We start from the raw sequence: 24,063 nt of genomic DNA, 5'->3' as shown, positions 1-24,063 counted from the left end.
AACACTCTCCTACATTAGTAACATCTGGATACTTCTGAAAAAAAAACGTCACATGCAGAAATTATAAGCTTGTCACGGCTTTAGCTACGAGGAAAAAATTACGTCATGCTGTTCTTCACATTTAAAAAGGTTTTGATCACTTAAGAAATGACTGGGGAAATTCCATAAAAATCAGTCAACGTGCAGAACTCTCTAATGTAAATGTGCGGGATTGTATATGCCCTGCAAACACAACAAAACACTTCATACTGTATCTGCTAAGTAATAACGAAAGATACAATAATTAATAACTATTACAGAGAAAAATAATCAGAAAACCCAAGGGGTGTGCATTGTTCCCTGTAGTCCACTGATCAAAGCACACTTCACTAGATGTGCCGGTCTTGATTTATATATAAGCGTATGTACAGGTACTAATATAAATAGTCAGAGAATGTGAAATATGATACAGTGGTAGCAAACGTAACTGCGGTAGATATGAATTAGATGCGCGCTGCTCACCGGAAAGTAATATGAGAAATTTCTACTCAAGCGAATCTATACGAATCTAAACACTTAACGCTGAACCGGTTGTACAGACACACTTCGATCATTGTTTATTGCATTCCACCTCCTTCTCCCCCCAAAACAAAACTCCGCCTCCCTGCCAAGCGCCGCTGACCTGCTGCTCAAATGACAGGATGAACACGGAGCTTCTGCTCTTCAGAGATCTTCAGTGTTCCCTTCGCCTGCAGTCCGATTTCTCAAATAAGCAATGGCCGCGGCCTCTGTGCTCTGCTTTTTTCAATGGCTCGGCCTCAGAAGTGTTTTGACGTTTCTTGCTTTGTTTTTAATACTGGGCGTCTTAATAAAACAGAAAGTTACAAAAAATTTCCCCCCCGGACCCTGGTCGTTACCTTTGGTCGGCGACTTATTTCGCATTGATGCATCAAAAATCCACCTTCAGTTTGCGGAGGTAAGTCGTTCAGACTTACTGATCCCTTAACATGTAATGATCTCTATATGTTTTTAAAAATCCGTAGTACTTTATTTTTTATTTATATATTTAGTTGAATCAGATTTTCCGCTCGGCCGAAAAACGAAACTTGCGACTGGTGGCAACAGCAACGACACTTTCTACACAGTTTACAAGTGTATTGAAACTTGATTATAATGCTTTTAGAAACGACGCATCCTGAGTTCATCCCGGATTGTATCTGACGTACACTTTTATGCTGGGGCATCAATGCGAATCAATGAATCTGAATTTCTCTATATTAAACATTTAACTGCATTTGGAGTGATGTAGGGAGCGGCTACTTCAAAAACACCTTTAAATGCTTGATCTGGAGAAAGGAAGAAACCTTTTAGTCAAACATTAAATCGTTAAATCAGTCTTGTAAAAGGTAGGGCAGTTATTTTATATATCTCTCTTGCCACCTCTTTTTCTAATGTAACATTTTTCTGTTTTGAATGTAATCTTGTGTATTTTGCTTCTGTGGATAAACGCGTAATGAATATGCAGTAGACGTGTGGTGAATACAAGGTGAGAACGTAGTAGGAAAATGCTAAATGAATTGTTTGCTGCACAACTGCACGCAGTGGCAGAAGGAACTTAACTTTGGTGGGTCAAAGTCCCATGTTCCTGTAACAGAGACCAACAGAAGCTGGATTATAGTCTGAAGTTATTTAAGGTAAAAAACGACACAGGATTAATTTGGCCCATAAGCCATAAAAATGGTTTTCGTAGGTCAACATCTGCATGCATGCCTGTATTTATCTGTCCCAAAACTGGCCAAAACTGTTACGGCAATCTAGCACAGAAGCCAGGAGACCCAATGTGGGAGACTGGTAGGTGTATTAAGGGAATCAGACAGAAATGGAGTCGTTAGGCGGGAATTGGAGTTGGGGTCTCAAGACCTGGAGAGTCGGTAGCTGTGAGAGTCAATCCTACACAAACACAAGAGACGAGGAACAGAACGGGTGAGGCAGGAGCAGGCGAAGTGGAAATGGGTGAGGAACGAAAGACAAGCTTATCTAAGTGCACAGCACAACACTCACAATGGGCTGATAGGCGAGTTCAGTTCAGTCGGGGGGGTTGAGATGTTAATTGGCTTGCCTCGCCCCGCGGGATCTGACAGAAACAGTATTATAGCATGTGTTTGACGTTAACTTTTTTTTTTTATATATAAACCCAGTTTGCCAAGCAATATGGAAACATTTTCACTCTTCATCTGGGACAAAACATCGTTGTTGTGAACGGTTTTAAACTCATGAAAGAAGCTCTAGTTCAACACGGAGAAAACTTTGCAGATCGCCCAAAGGTGCCACTATTTGATGATATTATGCATAACCGCGGTAAGTTTTAAAATAATAATCAGTGAAAATTGTTTGAACTGTATATTCAGTGCTTTTGTTCTCACAAACTGAAATGCAGTCTTATAGTTTCCGGTTTCTTCTTCAAAGTGAGAAAATGTTTGTTTTAGGTTTAGTGAACTCCAATGGCTACCTATGGAAACAACAAAGGAGGTTTGCTCTCTTTACCCTGAAGAACTTTGGACTGGGCAAAAAGAGCCTTGAGCCATCCATTCAGGTGGAGAGCACATTCCTGAATGAGGTCATAACTAATACACAAGGTACAAACGTACATGAATATGGGTGTTTGTCCTATGCTGACCTAGTTATATAAGATGTAGCCCTTTGTATAATCTATATAAATATTCCCTTTTGTTCATTTGAAATTCATCAGTGCTTGCTATTTCAGTAAAAATCTGAAATACAATACAATACAATCCATTGACACAGAACTGGACATATAACCTGATGAAAATCCTTTCCTTAGGCCAACCATTTGACCCTCAGTTCACCGTGAACAATGCCGTGTCCAACATCATCTGCTGCCTGGTGTTTGGGGATCGCTTTGACTACAGTGACAGCAACTTCCGAACTCTGCTGAAGATGATCAATGAAACTGTCTATTTAGAAGGAAGCATTTGGGCTCAGGTTTGTCACTATTTCTCAACTCCAGTGTTCAGGGATGAATATAATTGTAATGTTTTTGTTTGAACGAAACTAGCCCCATTACCAATGGTAGACTGATGCATGGACTATCCTACGCTACAACATAGGGCCTCTGCAAAATTAGGGGCCGCGGCCAGCGAAACAGGGGCCCTGCCCAGTAATACAGGGGCCCTGCCCCAGCTCTGCAAAACTGGGATGTTTATCCTACTCCCCACAACTGGAATATTTTCTATTTTTTCCCACAGCATCACTCCCCCCCAACCTGATCAGCAAATTTCCATCCCAGGCACTGATTAGCGGATTACTGACATTGCATATTTCTAAATTCTCTTTCATTTCTCTCTCGGTTTCAAAACATACTTTAGGTGACCCTATGGGGGGGGGATGCTATGTCAGCATAAAGTCTCCAGAGAAGGTAACCCCCCACTACATATTACCTAAATTACTCTTTTTTTTGTTTTAGATATATAATATGTTCCCCTGGTTGATGAGGAGAATCCCTGGTCCCCACAAGAAAGTATTTTCACACTGTGAAACTCTGATCTCTTTTATCCGGCTAAAAATTAAGGAGCATCAGGAAACCTGGGACCCATCATCTCCGAGAGACTATATAGACAGCTTCCTGTCGGAGATGGAAAAGGTATCGGGCCGGACAGTTAACTGTAATTTCACCACAGTAGGTTTTTTATTCAGTACATACTTCCCCGTGATTTGATTTGGGTCAGCAGTGTTTGGTACGGGTAAGCATTTAATAGGTGAAATACATTCTCTTTTTGCTTATTAGAGTTTAATTAGAAAAGTCTAGGATGAAGGAAATAATTCATAAGGAATTCGATGTCAGTGGAAAAATTCCAGTTTCAAGCATCTTTTCCCCATGACAACAAAACAAAGTGTTTTTTTTTCTTCCAGCGGAAAGATGATGTTGATGCCGGTTTTAATGAGGAGAACTTGTGTTACTGCACCTTCGATCTGTTCCTGGCTGGAACTGAAACTACATCTACAACTTTGTATTGGGGCCTGTTGTACATGATCAAATATCCAGACATACAAGGTTGGTTTTATTTGATTAACCATATCTTGGAATAATGAAACCAGAGGAGGGTGCCGTGGTGCAGTGGTTAGCGCTGCTACCTCACAGGAAGAAGATCCTGGGTTCGGTCCTGGGTCCTTTCTGTGTGGAGTTCGCACACTCACCCCGTGGGTGTCTGCCGGGGGCTCCAGTTTCAAAAATGTGCAGGGCAGGTTGATTGGCAAGTCTAAATTGGCCCTGTACAGTAGTTGTGTGCGTGTGACCTGTGGTGTGTTGGGTTGGTGCCCATTGTTCCCAGGATAGGCTCCAGTCCCCCCCCACAACCCCAGTTGGGATTAAGCAGTTACAGTGATGGATGGATAACCAGAGGAATTTCAGCAAGCGCATTTAAGCTCTGTGACAGGGGTCTCAACCTAACGGCCCATGAGACAATTTTATACAGCCCGTAACGTATGTTTATTTTATTTTATTTTACTTTGTACTAGCAATGAAATGGTTACCAGTTTCACCGTAAAAGTCCAGACGATCGGCATTACTATTTCAAATTTTGATTATCGTGAAAAATCATGGTTCATTACCACGCATTGTTAAGCTTGCTCAGCATCAAGCAGAAGTAGTAGCAGTCTCCCAGATGCAAGCACACAGGCACAGCACGCAAAGTGGCTTTGTTTTGTGTCACTAAAAACATGCCAGAGGGCAGTTATAGTCCTCTGGAGATTTTCCTAAATGGCTAAATTTGGTACCATCGTATTTTGGTTTTCAATCTTTGTTACTACTACCAGTAGTGGGCATACAGTAGCTAACTGAAAAGTTATCTTTGTTTACCGCTAATCTGCGGAACTGCGGTCGCTAAATTGATAAACCACGTTTACTATATGAATTTAGCCGTGGAACCTTGGAAAATACAACTGTGGGTCTGTATTACAGAACAGGATTTTTTGTTTAGCCGGATAACTTGTCAGATTTAAAGTAAATGTAAGTGAATGAAGATCCATTTAAATTAGGGTACCTTAAATCTGACAATTTATCTAGCTAAGCAAGAAATCCAGGTTTGTGATACAGGTCCCGGTTCTCCGCTATCCTAGGGCTTTGTCTTCATTCATTTATGTGTACCCTATTCTGTTTTTAGAGAAGGTGCAGGCTGAGATAGACAGTGTGGTTGGACGGTCACGTCAGCCCAGCATGGCGGACAGGCCGAACATGCCGTACACTGACGCTGTCATCCATGAGATACAGAGGATGGGCAACATTATACCACTGAATGCACGTTCAGCCACAAAAGACACAGAGCTGGGAGGATACACAATTCCAAAGGTGAGCGAAGGAATTCTGCAAGTATGTCGCAGTCATTCATGGAAAGCTGACATCTTCATGTGCGAAGCTGCACGTAATTCTTCAGGGCTCTTTGTGCTTTAGGGAACAATGCTGATGTTGACTTTACACACTGTGCTCTTTGATGAGACTGAATGGGAGACTCCCTTCACCTTCAATCCTGGACATTTCCTGGATGCAGAGGGGAAGTTCAGGAGGAGAGATGCCTTCCTGCCCTTTTCAGCTGGTAAAATTTGCTTTAGATCTGAGGATTTCTACTTTACAGTTGCTTCTTTTTTACTGTTAAATCTTCTTCTGAAGGTGCATTTAATAGGATTATCGTGAAATACATGAAGGTTTTATTTTTAGAATTTTAAAAATGTTTTTCCACAGGGAAGAGAGTGTGCCTGGGGGAGCAGCTGGCTCGGATGGAGCTCTTCCTGTTCTTCACCTCCCTTCTCCAGCACTTCACCTTCTCTCCACCACCAGGGATGGAGCCTAGGATGGAGTTCAAGTTGGGGGGCACCCACAGTCCCAAACCGTACAAGCTGTGTGCCACCCCCCGCTGAGTTATCTGCCGGAAATAAGTCACTGTCAGTTAAAGTTTATTCATTTCATGTATTTGTTAATTCTGAGAACAGCTGATAGCATGATTGGATGTGTGTGTGCCCTATAATGGACTGGCATCCTATACAGGGAATCTCCCGCCTCCTGCCCTGTGTTTACTCGGTTCCAAGCCCCCCCTATACTGGATATGTGGAAACATATCAAACACTCTCCTACATTAGTAACATCTGGATACTCCTGAAAAAAAAAACTTCACATGCAGAAATTACAACCTTGTCACGGCTTTAGCTACGAGGAAGAAATTACGTCATGCTGTTCTTCACATTTAAAAAGGTTTTGATCACTTAAGAAATGACTGGGGAAATTCCATAAAAATCAGTCAACGTGCAGAACTCTAATGTAAATGTGCGGGATTGTATAGCCACTTCATACTGTATCTGCTAAGTAATAACGAAAGATACAATAATTAATAACTATTACAGAGAAAAATAATCAGAAAACCCAAGGGGTGTGCATTGTTCCCTGTAGTCCACTGATCAAAGCACACTTCACTAGATGTGCCGGTCTTGTCTTATATATAAGAGTATGTACAGGTACTAATATAAACAGTCAGAGAATGTGAAATATGATACAGTGGTAGCAAACGTAACTGCGGTAGATATGAATTAATATCACAAGTAATATGAGAAATTTCTACTCAAGCGAATCTATTCGAATCTATACACTTGTACAGACACACCTCGATCATTGTTTATTGCATTCCACCTCCTTCTCCCCCCAAAACAAAACTCCGCCTCCCTGCCAAGCGCCGCTGACCTGCTGCTCAAATGACAGGATGAACACGGAGCTTCTGCTCTTCAGAGATCTTCAGTGTTCCCTTCGCCTGCAGTCCGATTTCTCACATAAGCAATGACCGCGGCCTCTGTGCTCTGCTTTTTTCAATGGCTCGGCCTCAGAAGTGTTTTGACGTTTCTTGCTTTGTTTTTAATACTGGGCGTCTTAATAAAACAGAAAGCTACTAAAAACTCCCCCCCCCGGACCCTGGTCGTTACCTTTGGTCGGTCTCGGGACTCACAGATATTCAGAGACATGTGGATAGTTTACCAGTGTTTTTCAGCAGGAAATAGTTATTACTACAAATTGTCACCCCCCCCCACAGAAACTGGATCTGGCTATAGTGGAAAAATCTTTGTTTTTTATTATTTGTGAGAACTTGAAAGCCCTTAAATTGCTTTCAGCAAAGTAAACAAAACTTGGAAAAAATATATGCTCATTCACCAGCAGTTTCAAAATCTGGGGTCTAAAGTGCTCAGGCTTGCTAATGTGTATTTGGTTATTTGTCTATCCTAGACTGTTGCAGTGTATATTTCCTGTTTACTTTGCATGTAAAAATGTTGTTTGTTATGTCAGTGCTTAGTATTATCATGCAGTCTTCATGAACTTTGTTTTAACCCGACTTAATGACTTTCTTCATCTTGGGCCAGATTTTCAAACCAAGAAATTTAGCTGGGCCAGACATTTTCAGCGGCCCAGTAAGCAGCAGGTAATGGCATTTTAAACAAACACAAATCCATCCATCCATCCATTTTCCAATCTGCCTATCCTACTGGGTCGCGGGGGGTCCGGAGCCCATCCCGGAAGCAATGGGCACGAGGCAGGGAACAACCCAGGATGGGGGGCCAGCCCATCGCAGGGCACACTCACACACCATTCACACACACATGCACACCTACGGGCAATTTAGCAACTCCAATTAGCCTCAGCATGTTTTTGGACTGTGGGGGGAAACCGGAGTATCCGGAGAAAACCCCACGACGACATGGGGAGAACATGCAAACTCCGCACACATGCGACCCAGGCGGAGACTCGAACCCGGGTCCCAGAGGTGTGAGGCAACAGTGCTAACCACTGCACCACCATGCCGCCCCCTGTATGCTATTTCATTGTATAAAAAGAAACTTACTGTACTGTACAATAAAGTATTTCACCACTGCTTCTTCCTCAGCTCCCACTGTTTGCTAGCACATGCATCTGTTGATTTCTTAGTGCAATCTGTGCTTTTATTTTTTCGTGAAATGTAAGTGCAGTATCTGTTTATTAAGTGCTGTGGTTTAATATGTACATAATTATTTCAGTACTGTGTATACTGTCGTTAATGTCTTGCCTCTCTCGTATAACTTGAGATACGCCCAAATTGACTTGCAACAAGTGGTCCTGGTTCCAAATGCGGAAGTCGATGGATACCTGTACTTTATATGCTGTAGTGTGCTGGGTGTCAGACATTGCAATGCACCTTCCTTTGATTTTGACCCGTTAGATCAGAGGGAGGTAATCTTATCCAGATAGGGCCGCTGTGTATGATGGTTTTCACTGCAACTCTCTGAACAGCGAACCTAACGGTTATCCCAATACCTTGATCTTGCTAGCATATTTAAATGTGTACCTATTCAGGAATAGAGTGGTGAAGGCATTCAGAGGAGGACTGATGATTATCAGAGGGAACAAAGGGGCTGGGTACTTGTCAGTATCCAGTAGAACCACCAGACTCCTACACTGAATGGTTCTAGATGTGGCACAGACGCTAATCCCTCTGTATTAGGGGATCTGTCTCCAGTTTGTACTCTTCCAGTTAATAGGTAGATTACCAGACAGATTTTCACCCTAGTCCAGTACTCATTGACAGCCTAATACACCTTGTTTCAGTTTCTCTTGATAGTCAATACATGTCACAGGATGTACATTACTCTGATGGGCAGGCCCTCTTACATATGATGGAAACACTACAACAATTTAAGAATAAGGGTCAGAAGAGTGAAATACATATAATGAGTGTGTAGCTCAGCAGACTAAGACTCTGTGGCTGTGATCAGAAGGTCGACGGTTCGTGCTCGGAATTGGCAGAATAGCCACATGTCCACAGGCTTTTGAACAAGACCTGAAAACCCTGGGGGCCTCAAGGTAGCAGTCTCTTCACTGTGACCCCCAAGCTTGTTCTTGCCTTTATGGAGAGCAAGATGGGGCAAATTATTAATCCCATGGGGTCTCAGCAGAATTACAAACCAGTACAAGGAAAATAGTTGTTAATTTTACATACTACCTTCTGCTGGCCTTATGAGAATATTCAGATTATCATTTTTCCCCATAATTGCAATTTTAACATTAAATTGATGATTTTCCCCACAGTCCTGTGGCCGCTTTATATGGTAATTATTGATGAAAACTTTTTTGGAAAGTGAAACAATATTAAAATTGCTTTATTGCGTTAAAAAACTGTTTTTGTTTAGTAAAATAATGTTTTTTCACTTTTTATACTGCCGTCTTGTGGCAAATTTAGGTACTGCAGTTTGAAAATAATTAAATGATTTCTTGCCGAAATTGCAATACCTACTTTTGGCCACGAGATGGCAGCAAGAAAATAGAAAAATAATTTTCCCACGGTCTACTAGCAGCTTTGTGTGGTAATTGTTTGTATTAAAAATACATTGGACCAAGCCAAATTATTTTTATGAAGAATTAACATCTAAAAGCTGCTAGTAGACCGTGGGAAAATAATTTTTAACTTTTCTTGCTGCCATCTCGTGGCCAAAAATAGGTACTGCAGTTTGAAAACAAATGATTTCTTGCCGAAATTGCAATACCTACTTTTCGCCACGAGATGGCAGCAAGAAAAGTTAAAAATAATTTTCCCACGGTCTATTAGCAGCTTTGTGTGGTAATTGTTTGTATTAAAAATACATTGGACCAAGCCAAATTATTTTAATGAAGAATTAACATCAAAAAGCTGCCAGTAGACCGTGGGAAAATAATTTTTAACTTTTCTTGCTGCCATCTCGTGGCCAAAAATAGGTACTGCAGTTTGAAAACAAATGATTTCTTGCCGAAATTGCAATACCTACTTTTGGCCACGAGATGGCAGCAAGAAAAGTTAAAAATTATTTTCCCACGGTCTATTAGCAGCTTTGTGTGGTAATTGTTTGTATTAAAAATACATTGGACCAAGTCAAATTATTTTAATGAAGAATTAACATCAAAAAGCTGCTAGTAGACCGTGGGAAAATAATTTTTAACTTTTCTTGCTGCCATCTCGTGGCGAAAAGTAGGTATTGCAATTTCGGGAATAAATCATTTGTTTTCAAACTGCAGTACCTACTTTTGGCCACGAGATGGCAGCAAGAAAAGTTAAAAATTATTTTCCCACGGTCTACTAGCAGCTTTTTGATGTTAATTCTTCATTAAAATAATTTGACTTGGTCCAATGTATTTTTAATACAAACAATTACCACACAAAGCTGCTAATAGACCGTGGGAAAATAATTTTTAACTTTTCTTGCTGCCATCTCGTGGCGAAAAGTAGGTATTGCAATTTCGGCAAGAAATCATTTGTTTTCAAACTGCAGTACCTATTTTTGGCCACGAGATGGCAGCAAGAAAAGTTAAAAATTATTTTCCCACGGTCTACTAGCAGCTTTTAGATGTTAATTCTTCATTAAAATAATTTGGCTTGGTCCAATGTATTTTTAATACAAACAATTACCACACAAAGCTGCTAGTAGACCGTGGGAAAATTATTTTTCTATTTTCTTGCTGCCATCTCGTGGCCAAAAGTAGGTATTGCAATTTCGGCAAGAAATCATTTAATTATTTTCAAACTGCAGTACTTAAATTTGCCACAAGACGGCAGTATACAAAGTGAAAAAACATTATTTTACTAAACAAAAACAGTTTTTTTAACGCAATAAAGCAATTTTAATATTGTTTCACTTTCCAAAAAAGTTTTCATCAATAATTACCATATAAAGCGGCCACAGGACTGTGGGAAAATCATCAATTTAATGTTAAAATTGCAATTATGGGGAAAAATGATAATCTGAATATTCTCATAAGGCCAGCAGAAGGTAGTATGTAAAATTAACAACTATTTTCCTTGTACTGGTTTGTAATTCTGCTGAGACCCCATGGGATTAATAATTTGCCCCATCTTGCTCTCCATAAAGGCAAGAACAAGCTTGGGCGTCACAGTGAAGAGACTGCTACCTTGAGGCCCCCAGGGTTTTCAGGTCTTGTTCAAAAGCCTGTGAACATGTGGCTATTCTGCCAATTCCGAGCACGAACCGTCGACCTTCTGATCACAGCCACAGAGTCTTAGTCTGCTGAGCTACACACTCATTATATGTATTTCACTCTTCTGACCCTTATTCTTAAATTGTTGTAGTGTTTCCATCATATGTAAGAGGGCCTGCCCATCAGAGTAATGTACATCCTGTGACATGTATTGACTATCAAGAGAAACTGAAACAAGGTGTATTAGGCTGTCAATGAGTACTGGACTAGGGCGAAAATCTGTCTGGTAATCTACCTATTAACTGGAAGAGTACAAACTGGAGATAGATCCCCTAATACAGAGGGATTAGCGTCTGTGCCACATCTAGAACCATTCAGTGTAGGAGTCTGGTGGTTCTACTGGATACTGACAAGTACCCAGCCCCTTTGTTCCCTCTGAAAATCATCAGTCCTCCTCTGAATGCCTTCACCACTCTATTCCTGAATAGGTACACATTTAAATATGCTAGCAAGATCAAGGTATTGGGATAACCGTTAGGTTCGCTGTTCAGAGAGTTGCAGTGAAAACCATCATACACAGCGGCCCTATCTGGATAAGATTACCTCCCTCTGATCTAACGGGTCAAAATCAAAGGAAGGTGCATTGCAATGTCTGACACCCAGCACACTACAGCATATAAAGTACAGGTATCCATCGACTTCCGCATTTGGAACCAGGACCACTTGTTGCAAGTCAATTTGGGCGTATCTCAAGTTATATGAGAGAGGCAAGACATTAACGACAGTATACACAGTACTGAAATAATTATGTACATATTAAACCACAGCACTTAATAAACAGATACTGCACTTACATTTCACGAAAAAATAAAAGCACAGATTGCACTAAGAAATCAACAGATGCATGTGCTAGCAAACAGTGGGAGCTGAGGAAGAAGCAGTGGTGAAATACTTTATTGTACAGTACAGTAAGTTTCTTTTTATACAATGAAATAGCATACAGGGGGCGGCATGGTGGTGCAGTGGTTAGCACTGTTGCCTCACACCTCTGGGACCCGGGTTCGAGTCTCCGCCTGGGTCGCATGTGTGCGGAGTTTGCATGTTCTCCCCATGTCGTCGTGGGGTTTTCTCCGGGTACTCCGGTTTCCCCCCACAGTCCAAAAACATGCTGAGGCTAATTGGAGTTGCTAAATTGCCCGTAGGTGTGCATGTGTGTGTGAATGGTGTGTGAGTGTGCCCTGCGATGGGCTGGCCCCCCATCCTGGGTTGTTCCCTGCCTCGTGCCCATTGCTTCCGGGATGGGCTCCGGACCCCCCGCGACCCAGTAGGATAGGCAGTTTGGAAAATGGATGGATGGATGGATTTGTGTTTGTTTAAAATGCCATTACCTGCTGCTTACTGGGCCGCTGAAAATGTCTGGCCCAGCTAAATTTCTTGGTTTGAAAATCTGGCCCAACTACCTTCCAGACCTGGACTAGCCCGACTGAATCATACACTTATGTTATTCTGTTGTGTGGGCTGTTGTGATAGGGTGATTTGCAGGAAGCTGCACGACGGGTGGTGTCCCTGCTGCAGAATGCCCTGTCTGAACCAGCACCTAGAGACAGTGAGGGTTGTTGTTATCACCTTAATATTGTATATACGCAATCTGTTATTTCTTAACTAATTTAATTGTAATGTATTCTTCTGATATGTTGTGCACAGCTAACAAAAAAGATAAAAATGCAAAACCAAAGGAAGGCTTTCTTTTCTCTTAAAAGTCTTTTTTCTAAACCAACTGAGAGTCAGTTAGAGGGGTCTTCATTATCAGTATTGTTGCTGGCATTTCTGAAAATGTGCCAATTTTAGTCAAGTGGCTACTTTTCAAATGCAGTCCCTGGCCAAGATGAAGAAAGTCCTTTAAGTCGGGTTAAAACAAAGTTCATGAAGACTACATGATAATATTAAGCACTGACATAACAAACAACATTTTTACATGCAAAGTAAACAGGAAATATACCCTGCAAAAGGCTAGGATAGACAAATAACCAAATACACTTGCAAGCCTGACCACTTTAGACCCCAGATTAGAAACTGCTGGTGAATGAGCATATATTTTTTCCAAGTTTTGTTTACTTTGCTGAAAGCAATTTAAGGGCTTTCAAGTTCTCACAAATAATAAAAAAAAGATTTTCCCACTATAGCCAGATCCAGTTTCTGTGTGTGGGGGGGGGGGGGGGTGACAATTTGTAGTAATAACTATTTCCTGCTGAAAAACACTGGTAAACTATCCACATGTCTCTGAATATCTGTGAGTCCAGAGACCTCCATGACAGATAGATATAAGTTGCCAGTGTTGATCGGCAGGAAATCTTCTCCAAAGCCCCACCACCACCTCACACCAATCCACCCAGGGCTGTAGATGAACAAACTTCAAATAAATTTGATATTAATACAAACCGGATCAACTTGTGGTTTGTGTCCACGTGTACCAGAGACAAGGGCCCTGGTACAGAGTACATTCTGCGTACAGCACAACCAAGACTTGACAACCTTGATATGATGCCCATGGAATCAACCCTATGAATGGAGGCTGCAACTCTTCTCCACCGAACCCTGTAGCCCATTGACTGCAGCCTCCCTCTGACCATCCTGTAGCCTGCATTTGGTAGATCATTCTTGACAGAAGAAACCAAATTGTCAAGTTCCTCATCACTGATGGAATTATATGTGTCCCCAACACAGAGCTCATACTCTTTCATTCTTCTTAAGATTGTTCTTCTTGAAACACCCATCAGTGTGGCTATGCAAGAAGGAAGTTGAGTATGGAGCATTTCTTTCAAACGTTGTTCTTCAATCAAAATCTTGGGTCGTCCATTGGTGGCAGTGACTTCCTGTGTGACACGTGGGGCTGGACGTTCCAGATGTGCCCTCACAAGGTCAAAGAGTTCTTGCAAAGCCAGGATGATAGCAGGAGGTACTTCAATGTGATTAGACAGGGCCTGCAGAAGATACAACTCTTGATGACAAAGGAACTCCAGGTAATCCAAATTTAGTGGAGTCACGCTGAATCCCATTTCCATTTTATGCAGAAGACTTTCGAGAAGGTGGTATCTGAGCTGTTCACAGAACAAATTATAGTTAATGAGGTGTCAAGATCTTGTCTCTGATCCACACACTAGGCCTACCATTCAAAAGTTTTAATTATGAAAATGAAATGTTTTTGTTTTGTGAGGTGCTTGTTCATGTATGATGATGAAGTATGACATTAGATCTAAGGACCAGAATCAAATAAAGTTATATTTGAGTTATATTAAGTTGATCACTTAAAAAATGACTGGGGAAATTCCATAAAAATCAGTCAACGTGCAGAACTCTCTAATGTGAATGTATATGCCCTGCAAACACAACAAAACACTTCATACTGTATCTGCTAAGTAATAACGAAAGATACAATAATTGATAACTATTACAGACAAAAATAATCTGAAAACCCAAGGGGTGTGCATTGTTCCCTGTAGTCCACTGATCAAAGCACATTTCACTAGATGTGCCGGTCTTGTCTTATATATAAGAGTATGTACAGGTACTAATATAAATAGTCAGAGAATGTGAACTATGATACAGTGGTAGCAAACGTAACTGCGGTAGATATGAATTAGATGCGCGCTGCTCACCGGAAAGTAATATGAGAAATTTCTACTCAAGCGAATCTATTCGAATCTATACACTTGTACAGACACACCTCGATCATTGTTTATTGCATTCCACCTCCTTCTCCCCCCAAAACAAAACTCCGCCTCCCTGCCAAGCGCCGCTGACCTGCTGCTCAAATGACAGGATGAACACGGAGCTTCTGCTCTTCAGAGATCTTCAGTGTTCCCTTCGCCTGCAGTCCGATTTCTCACATAAGCAATGACCGCGGCCTCCGTGCTCTGCTTTTTTCAATGGCTCGGCCTCAGAAGTGTTTTGACGTTTCTTGCTTTGTTTTTAATACTGGGCGTCTTAATAAAACAGAAAGCTACTAAAAACTCCCCCCCCGGACCCTGGTCGTTACCTTTGGTCGGCGATTTATTTCGCCTTGATGCATCAAAAATCCACCTTCAGTTGGCGGAGGTAAGTCGTTCAGACTTACTGATCCCTTAACATGTAATGATCTCTATATGTTTTTAAAAATCCGTAGTACTTTATTTTTTAATTATATATTTAGTTGAATCAGATTTTCCGCTCGGCCGAAAAACGAAACTTGCGACTGGTGGCAACAGCAACGACACTTTCTACACAGTTTACAAGTGTATTGAAACTTGATTATAATGCTTTTAGAAACGACGCATCCTGAGTTCATCCCGGATTGTATCTGACGTACACTTTTATGCTGGGGCATCAATGCGAATCAATGAATCTGAATTTCTCTATATTAAACATTTAACTGCATTTGGAGTGATGTAGGGAGCGGCTACTTCAAAAACACCTTTAAATGCTTGATCTGGAGAAAGGAAGAAACCTTTTAGTCAAACATTAAATCGTTAAATCAGTCTTGTAAAAGGTAGGGCAGTTATTTTATATATCTCTCTTGCCATCACTGTTTTTAATGTAATATTTCTTTGTTTCGAATGTAATCTTGTGTATTTCACTTCTGTGGATAAACGCGTAATGAATATGTAGTAGACGTGTGGTGATAAACAAGGTGAGAACGTAGTAGGAAAATGCTAAATGAATTGTTTGCTGCACAACTGCACGCAGTGGCAGGAGGAACTTCACTTTGGTGGGTCAAAGTCCCATGTTCCTGTAACAGAGACCAACAGAAGCTGGATTGTAGCATGTAGTTAGTTAATATAAAAACGACATAGGATAAATTGGCCCATAAGCCATAAAAATGGTTTTCAGAGGTCAAATAACATCTGCATGCATGCCTGTATTTATCTGTCCTAAAACTGGCCAAAACTGTTACAGCAATCTAGCACAGAAGCCAGGAGACCCAATGTGGGAGACTGGTAGGTGTATTAAGGGAATCAGACAGACAGAAATGGAGTCGTTAGTCGGGAATTGGAGTTGGGGTCTCAAGACCTGGAGAGTCGGTAGCTGTGAGAGTCAATCCTACACAAACACAAGAGACGAGGAACAGAACGGGTGAGGCAGGAGCAGGCGAAGTGGAAATGGGTGAGGAACGAAAGACAAGCTTATCTAAGTGCACAGCACAACACTCACAATGGGCTGATAGGCGAGTTCAGTTCAGTCGGGGGGGTTGAGATGTTAATTGGCTTGCCTGGCCCCGCGGGATCTGACAGAAACAGTATTATAGCATGTGTTTGACGTTAACTTTTTTTTTTTTTATATAAACCCAGTTTGCCAAGCAATATGGAAACATTTTCAGTCTTCATCTGGGACAAAACATCGTTGTTGTGAACGGTTTTAAACTCATGAAAGAAGCTCTAGTTCAACACGGAGAAAACTTTGCAGATCGCCCCAAGGTGCCACTATTTGATGATATTATGCATAACCGCGGTAAGTTTTAAAATAATAATCAGTGAAAATTGTTTGAACTGTATATTCAGTGCTTTTGTTCTCACAAACTGAAATGCAGTCTTATAGTTTCTGGTTTCTTCTTCTAAGTGAGAAAATAATTGTTTTAGGTTTGGGGTCCTCAAATGGCTACCTATGGAAACAACAAAGGAGGTTTGCTCTCTTTACCCTGAAGAACTTTGGACTGGGCAAAAAGAGTCTCGAGCCACCCATTCAGCTGGAGAGCACATTCCTGAATGAGGTCATAACTAATACACAAGGTACAAACGTACATGAATATGGGTGTTTGTCCTATGCTGACCTAGTTATATAAGATGTAGCCCTTTCTATAATCTACAGTCAGGTCCATAAATATTGGGACATCGACACAATTCTAATCTTTTTGGCTCTATACACCACCTCAATGGATTTGAAATGAAACGAACAAGATGTGCTTTAACTGCAGACTTTCAGCTTTAATTTGAGGGTATTTACATACAAATCAGGTGAACGGTGTAGGAATTACAGCAGTTTGTATATCTGCCACCCACTTTTTAAGGGACCAAAAGTAATGGGACAACTGGCTGCTCAGCTGTTCCATGGCCAAGTGTGTGTCATTCCCTCATTATCTAATTTACAAGGAGCAGATAAAAGGTCTAGAGTTCATTTCAAGTGTGCTATTTGCATTTGGAATCTGTTGCTGTCAACTCTCAATATGAGATGCAAAGAGCTGTCACTATCAGTGAAGCAAGCCATCATTAGGCTGAAAAATAAAAACAAACCCATCAGAGAGATAGCAAATACATTAGGTGTAGCCAAATCAACTGTTTGGAACATTCTTAAAAAGAAAGACCGTGCCAGTGAGCTCAGTAACACCAAAAGACTGGGAAGACCACGGAAAACAACTGTGGTGGATGACCGAAGAAATCTTTCTCTGGTGAAGAAAAACCCCTTCAGAACAGTTGGTCAGATCAAGAACACTCTCCAGGAGATAGGTGTATGTGTGTCAAGGTCAACAATCAAGAGAAGACTTCACCAGAGTGAATACAGAGGGTTCAACACTACATGTAAACCATTAGTGAGCCTCAAAAACAGGAAGGCCAGATTAGAGTTTGCCAAACAACATCTAAAAAAGCCTTTACAGTTCTGGAGCAACATCCTATGGACAGATGAGACAAAGATCAACTTGTACCAGAGTGATGGGAAGAGAAGAGTATGGAGAAGGAAAGGAACTGCTCATGATCCAAAACATACAACCTCATCAGTGAAGCATGGTGGTGGTAGTGTCATGGCGTGGGCATGTATGGCTGCCACTGGAACTGGTTCCCTTGTATTTACTGATGATGTGCCTGCTGACAAAAGCAGCAGGATGAATTCCTGAAGTGTTTCGGCAATATTATCTGCTCATATTCAACCAAATGCTTCAGAACTCATTGGACGGCGCTTCATAATGCAGATGGACAATGACCCGAAGCATACTGCGAAAGCAACCAAAGAGTTTTTTAAGGCAAAGAAGTGGAATGTTATGCAATGGCCAAGTCAATCACTTGACCTGAATCCGATTGAGCGTGCATTTCACTTGCTAAAGACAAAACTGAAGGGAAAATGCCCCAAGAACAAGCAGGAACAGAAGACAGTTGCAGTAGAGGCCTGGCAGAGCATCACTAGGGATGTAACCCAGCGTTTGATGATGCCTGTGCATTCCAGACTTCAGGCTGTAATTGACTGCAAAGGATTTGCAACCAAGTATTAAGAAGTGAAAGTTTGATTTATGATTTTTAATTTGTCCCATTACTTTTGGTCCCTTAAAAAGTGGGAGGCACATATACAAACTGCTGTAATTCCTACACCGTTCACCTGATTTGTATGTAAATACCCTCAAATTAAAGCTGAAAGTCTGCAGTTAAAGTCTGTTCATTTCATTCCAAATCCATTGTGGTGGTGTATAGAGCCAAAAAGATTAGAATTGTGTTGATGTCCCAATATTTATAGACCTGACTGTATATAAATATTCCCTTTTGTTCATTTGAAATTCATCAATGCTTGTTATGTCAGTAAAAATCTGAAATGCAATATAATACAATCCATTGACACAGAACTGGACATATAACCTGATGAAAATCCTTCCCTTAGGCCAACCATTTGACCCTCAGTTCACCGTGAACAATGCCGTCTCCAACATCATCTGCTGCCTGGTGTTTGGGGATCGCTTTGACTACAGTGACAGCAACTTCCGAACTCTGCTGAAGATGATCAATGAAACTATCTATTTAGAAGGAAGCATTTGGGTTCAGGTTTGTCACTATTTCTCAACTCCAGTGTTCAGGGATGAATATAATTGTAATGTTTTTGTTTGAACGAAACTAGCCCCATTACCAATGGTAGACTGATGCATGGACTATCCTACGCTACAACGTAGGGCCTCTGCAAAATTAGGGGCCACGGCCAGCGAAACAGGGGCCCCGCCCAGTAATACAGGGGCCCTGCCCCAGCTCTGCAAAACTGGGATGTTTATCCTACTCCCCACAACTGGAATATTTTCTATTTTTTCCCACAGCATCACTCCCCCCAACCTGATCAGTAAATTTCCATCCCAGGCATCCTGGGTTACATGTGTGTGGAGTTTGCATGTTCTCCCAATGTTGTCGTGGGGTTTCCTCCGGGTACTCCGGTTTCCCCCCACAGTCCAAAAACATGCCTGGGAATTCCACTAATTGGAATTGCTAAATTGCCCGTAGGTGTGCATGTGTGAGTGAATGGTGTGTGAGTGTGCCCTGTGATGGGCTGGCCCCCCATCCTGGGTTGTTCCCTTCCTCGTGCTCATTGCTTCTGGGATATGCTCCGGACCCCCCGTGACCCAGTAGGATAAGCGGTTTGGAAACTGAATGGATGGATGGATGACATTGCATATTTTAAAATTCTCTTTCATTTCTCTCTCGGTTTCAAAACATACTTTAGGTGGCCCTATGGGGGGGCATAAAGTCTCCAGAGAAGGTAATCCCCCACTACATATTACCTAAATTACTCTTTTTTTTTTGTTTTAGATATATAATATGTTCCCCTGGTTGATGAGGAGAATCCCTGGTCCCCACAAGAAAGTATTTTCACACTGTGAAACTCTGATCTCTTTTATCCGGCTAAAAATTAAGGAGCATCAGGAAACCTGGGACCCCTCATCTCCTAGAGACTATATAGACAGCTTCCTGTCGGAGATGGAAAAGGTATCGGGCCGGACAGTTAACTGTAATTTCACCACAGTAGGTTTTTTATTCAGTACATACTTCCCCGTGATTTGATTTGGGTCAGCAGTGTTTGGTACAGGCAGGGGCGCTGCTAAGGATTTTGGGCCCCATGAAAAGAATCTTGACAGGGCCCCCAACACATTTATTGGGGGCTTCTCTGGGCCCCCTCTCAGTCATGGGCCCCGAGAATCGTCTTCGTTTACCCCCCCTTTACAGCGCCCCTGGGTACGGGTAAGCATTTAATAGGTGAAATACATTCTCTCTTTGCTTATTAGAGTTTAATTAGAAAAGTCTAGAATGAAGGAAATAATTCATAAGGAATTCGATGTCAGTGGAAAAATTCCAGTTTCAAGCATCTTTTCCCCATGACAACAAAACAAAGCGTGTTTTTTTTCTTCCAGCGGAAAGATGATGTTGATGCCGGTTTTAATGAGGAGAACTTGTGTTACTGCACCTTCGATCTGTTCCTGGCTGGAACTGAAACTACATCTACAACTTTGTATTGGGGCCTGTTGTACATGATCAAATATCCAGACATACAAGGTTGGTTTTATTTGATTAACCATATCTTGGAATAATGAAACCAGAGGAGGGTGCCGTGGTGCAGTGGTTAGCGCTGCTACCTCACAGGAAGAAGATCCTGGGTTCGGTCCTGGGTCCTTTCTGTGTGGAGTTCGCACACTCACCCCGTGGGTGTCTGCCGGGGGCTCCAGTTTCAAAAATGTGCAGGGCAGGTTGATTGGCAAGTCTAAATTGGCCCTGTACAGTAGTTGTGTGCGTGTGCCCTGTGGTGTGTTGGGTTGGTGCCCATTGTTCCCAGGATAGGCTCCAGTCCCCCCCCACAACCCCAGTTGGGATTAAGCAGTTACAGTGATGGATGGATAACCAGAGGAATTTCAGCAAGCGCATTTAAGCTCTGTGACAGGGGTCTCAACCTAACGGCCCATGAGACAATTTTATACAGCCTGTGACGTATGTTTATTTTATTTTATTTTACTTTGGTAACCATTTCATTGCTAGTACAGTTTCACCGTAAAAGTCCAGACGATTGGCATTACTATTTCAAATTTTGATTATCGTGAAAAATCATGGTTCATTACCACGCATTGTTAAACTTGCTCAGCATCAAGCAGAAGTAGTAGCAGTCTCCCAGATGCAAGCACACAGGCACAGCACGCAAAGTGGCTTTGTTTTGTGTCACTAAAAACATGCCAGAGGGCAGTTATAGTCCTCTGGAGATTTTCCTAAATGGCTAAATTTGGTACCATCGTATTTTGGTTTTCAATCTTTGTTACTACTACCAGTAGTGGGCATACAGTAGCTAACTGAAAAGTTATCTTTGTTTACCGCTAATCTGCTGAACTGCTGTCGCTAAATTGATAAACCACGTTTACTATATGAATTTAGCTGTGGAACCTTGGAAAATACAACTGTGGGTCTGTATTACAGAACAGGATTTTTTGTTTAGCCGGATAACTTTAAAGTAAATGTAAGTGAATGAAGATCCATTTAAATTAGGGTACCTTAAATCTGACAATTTATCTAGCTAAGCAAGAAATCCAGGTTCGTGATACAGGTCCCGGTTCTCCGCTATCCCAGGGCTTTGTCTTCATGCATTTATGTGTACCCTATTCTGTCTTTAGAGAAGGTGCAGGCTGAGATAGACAGTGTGGTTGGACGGTCACGTCAGCCCAGCATGGCGGACAGGCCGAACATGCCGTACACTGACGCTGTCATCCATGAGATACAGAGGATGGGCAACATTGTACCACTGAATGCACGTTCAGCCACAAAAGACACAGAGCTGGGAGGATACACAATTCCAAAGGTGAGCGAAGGAATTCTGCAAGTATGTCACAGTCATTCATGGAAAGCTGACATCTTCATGTGCGAAGCTGCACGTAATTCTTCAGGGCTCTTTGTGCTTTAGGGAACAATGCTGGTGGTGACTTTACACACTGTGCTCTTTGATGAGACTGAATGGGAGACTCCCTTCACCTTCAATCCTGGACATTTCCTGGATGCAGAGGGGAAGTTCAGGAGGAGAGATGCCTTCCTGCCCTTTTCAGCTGGTAAAATTTCCTTTAGATCTCATGATTCCTACTGCAGTTGCTTCTTTATTGTTAAATCTAAGGTGCATGTAATAGGATCATCGTAAATACATGAAAGTATTATTTTTGGAATTTTAAAAATGTTTTTCCACAGGGAAGAGAGTGTGTCTGGGGGAGCAGCTGGCTCGGATGGAGCTCTTCCTGTTCTTCACCTCCCTTCTCCAGCACTTCACCTTCTCTCCACCACCAGGGATGGAGCCCAGTCTGGAGTTCAAATTGGGGACCACCCACAGTCCCAAACCGTACAAGCTGTGTGCCACCCCCCGCTGAGTTATCTGCCGGAAATAAGTCAATGACAGAAGTTCCAGAAGCTTCTTATACCTTCCCACGTCACTGTACTGATGTGTAAGAAATACTGGTATTTCCAAATTCAGGGTTCTCATCTGTTATTTTTATGGCCGTCCTTATGAAGTGTATTTTTTGTTGTTTTTGAACACGTACTGTAGAAGTCACTCAGTAACATCACAAGTTGCAAAACAATATCCATCCCTAATAATTCAAGGTGTACAGTAGTTGGGTACTGGTAAATGCTGAAAATGAATTCATGAATGATAACAAGTAGACAGCATTAATGGGAGTGTTTTCTTGTAAGAAAAAAAAAACATTTGTACATAACAATGGATGTATGCTGCTCCCTTTTGAAGTTGTGCTTGCCTGTCAAATTATATTGGTGAAAATGAAACAAACTGGCAAACGATTGGGATAAATGGGCAGGAGGCTGTATGTAGGAAACTGCCATGGGGGTTTGTAAAGCCAAACCGCAGCAGCTAGGGGGTGATGCGCCGGTAGCACTTTCCAGTGGGCAGGAGTGTGAGGGAGGCAGCTGGGTGGCTGGTGTCCCTGATGATGGACGCAACCCTCTTCTGGCAGTTGGGGAGGTGGATCGATTGGAGCTATGAAAAGTCTTTGTTGATGATCTTTGAAGGTGTCTGGATGGTCTTTCGCAGTAATTTGAGGTCCAGAATGGTTAGGTTACCGAACCTCACTGTGATGCATCCAGGCAGGATGCTCTCAATTAGAGGTATCACGATATACCGGTACTGATGATAGCTGTGATATTTAAAACAATTAAATATTGATATTGTGTTAATAACGCACATATGATAATATTGTAAATTATCCAGTGTCAGTGACTAGCTGATTCATCCAACATAGTAGGTGTTGCTCCTGAACACTGGTTTCCAGAGCTTATGAAGAGGACAGAGACTAACTGAATATCATGATATGAGGAGGTGGAGAACACTTGTGATACACAATTTACAGACAGAGGATTCAGGGCAACCAGGTTTATTCCGAAATACAATAGGTGAAGTCGAACCAGGTCGATACCGAGAACCGTCCAATCCTTTCGCTGAATGCCGAGCCGAAATCCGATAGACAGGTCGTCAGTCCGAAGGCCAGGGGTCGATAAACCGGGAGGTCCGTCCGAAGACACTGACGAACAACATTGAGGAGTACACGAAGGAGTTCACAGGAAGGGAAGGAGGGCAGGCAGGAGGCTCGGGGAGAGCAAGGAAGACCGTCAATGGTCCACAGTTTGTCTTTCCCTTGGTCATCAGACACACTGAGGTTGTCCTGAAAATGATTCACTGTCAGCAATTTGAGGAATCGTTCTCGATACATGACATCACGCACCGTGGGGTACCTTGTGTCCGTCACCCAATAGGCTCGTACGTTAGGCATCTGTACCAACCCCATGTGTATGTACATGCCAAGAACCTGCTGAATTTCTTTGGGTGTCGTAAAACTGTACAAGTTTGTTTGTTCTGCAGTCTCCTGAATCATTTAATCTCCAATAAACTGCTTAACATACATGTACGGTGTCCATTCTGACCTTTCGACAGAGACGTCCTCAACATATCGATCAAACTCAACATTTGAAGTTTCAAGTTGTACTTTTCTCCTATCATATTCAAGACATCTTCTATACTACTTTTTTGCTATCTAAATGTACAAATCAACACCACATTTTTATACGAAATACTTCTTGGTATATTATGGTATTGGGAGTTGTTTCACACTAATAAAGGCTCATTTTGAATTACAATCTTTTTTTTTTGCTTCATTGCGCTTACTGTAACTGTTCCAAAAATAGGACTTCTTATCCCATGAAATTCCTGCTATTTCAACATGCGCGCAGCCATCTTGGATTCCTGAAAAAAAAGGCCTTTGCCACCTGCATTACATAGGTCATCCACCAGAGGGCAGAAGACATGTATAGGACTGTATTCAACAGGTTTTTGAGTAAAGAGGTAATCCT

The 24,063-nt window shown here is 41.8% G+C and overlaps 1 protein-coding gene across 3 annotated transcripts; it reads left to right on the top strand.

Moving 5' to 3' along the window:
- Positions 1 to 114: 114 nt before the first annotated feature.
- LOC125709311 (cytochrome P450 2J2-like) lies at positions 115 to 23,850 on the top strand. Of its 3 annotated transcripts, none has more exons than XM_048977611.1 (9): positions 115 to 955; positions 2,178 to 2,337; positions 2,466 to 2,615; positions 2,822 to 2,982; positions 3,464 to 3,640; positions 3,910 to 4,051; positions 5,160 to 5,344; positions 5,447 to 5,588; positions 5,735 to 7,901. In XM_048977611.1, exons 1-9 carry the CDS (start codon positions 755 to 757, stop codon positions 5,908 to 5,910), a joined length of 1,494 nt encoding a protein of 497 aa, XP_048833568.1. In that variant the 5' UTR covers positions 115 to 754; the 3' UTR covers positions 5,911 to 7,901. The 3 variants fall into 3 exon arrangements, with proteins under 3 accessions (XP_048833568.1, XP_048833569.1, XP_048833570.1); XM_048977612.1 differs by lacking the exons at positions 2,178 to 2,337; positions 2,466 to 2,615; positions 2,822 to 2,982; ... (3 more) ...; positions 5,447 to 5,588; positions 5,735 to 7,901 and adding exons at positions 16,294 to 16,453; positions 16,582 to 16,731; positions 18,584 to 18,744; ... (3 more) ...; positions 21,623 to 21,764; positions 21,898 to 23,850 and having other exon boundaries at positions 743 to 955; XM_048977613.1 differs by lacking the exons at positions 115 to 955; positions 2,178 to 2,337; positions 2,466 to 2,615; ... (4 more) ...; positions 5,447 to 5,588; positions 5,735 to 7,901 and adding exons at positions 14,636 to 15,064; positions 16,294 to 16,453; positions 16,582 to 16,731; ... (4 more) ...; positions 21,623 to 21,764; positions 21,898 to 23,850.
- The last annotated feature ends 213 nt before the right edge of the window (positions 23,851 to 24,063 follow it).

The sequence above is a fragment of the Brienomyrus brachyistius genome, chromosome 15, assembly GCF_023856365.1.
Source record: "Brienomyrus brachyistius isolate T26 chromosome 15, BBRACH_0.4, whole genome shotgun sequence".
Classification (NCBI taxonomy): Eukaryota; Metazoa; Chordata; class Actinopteri; order Osteoglossiformes; family Mormyridae; genus Brienomyrus; species Brienomyrus brachyistius.
This window is presented reverse-complemented; position numbering and strand designations above follow the sequence as displayed.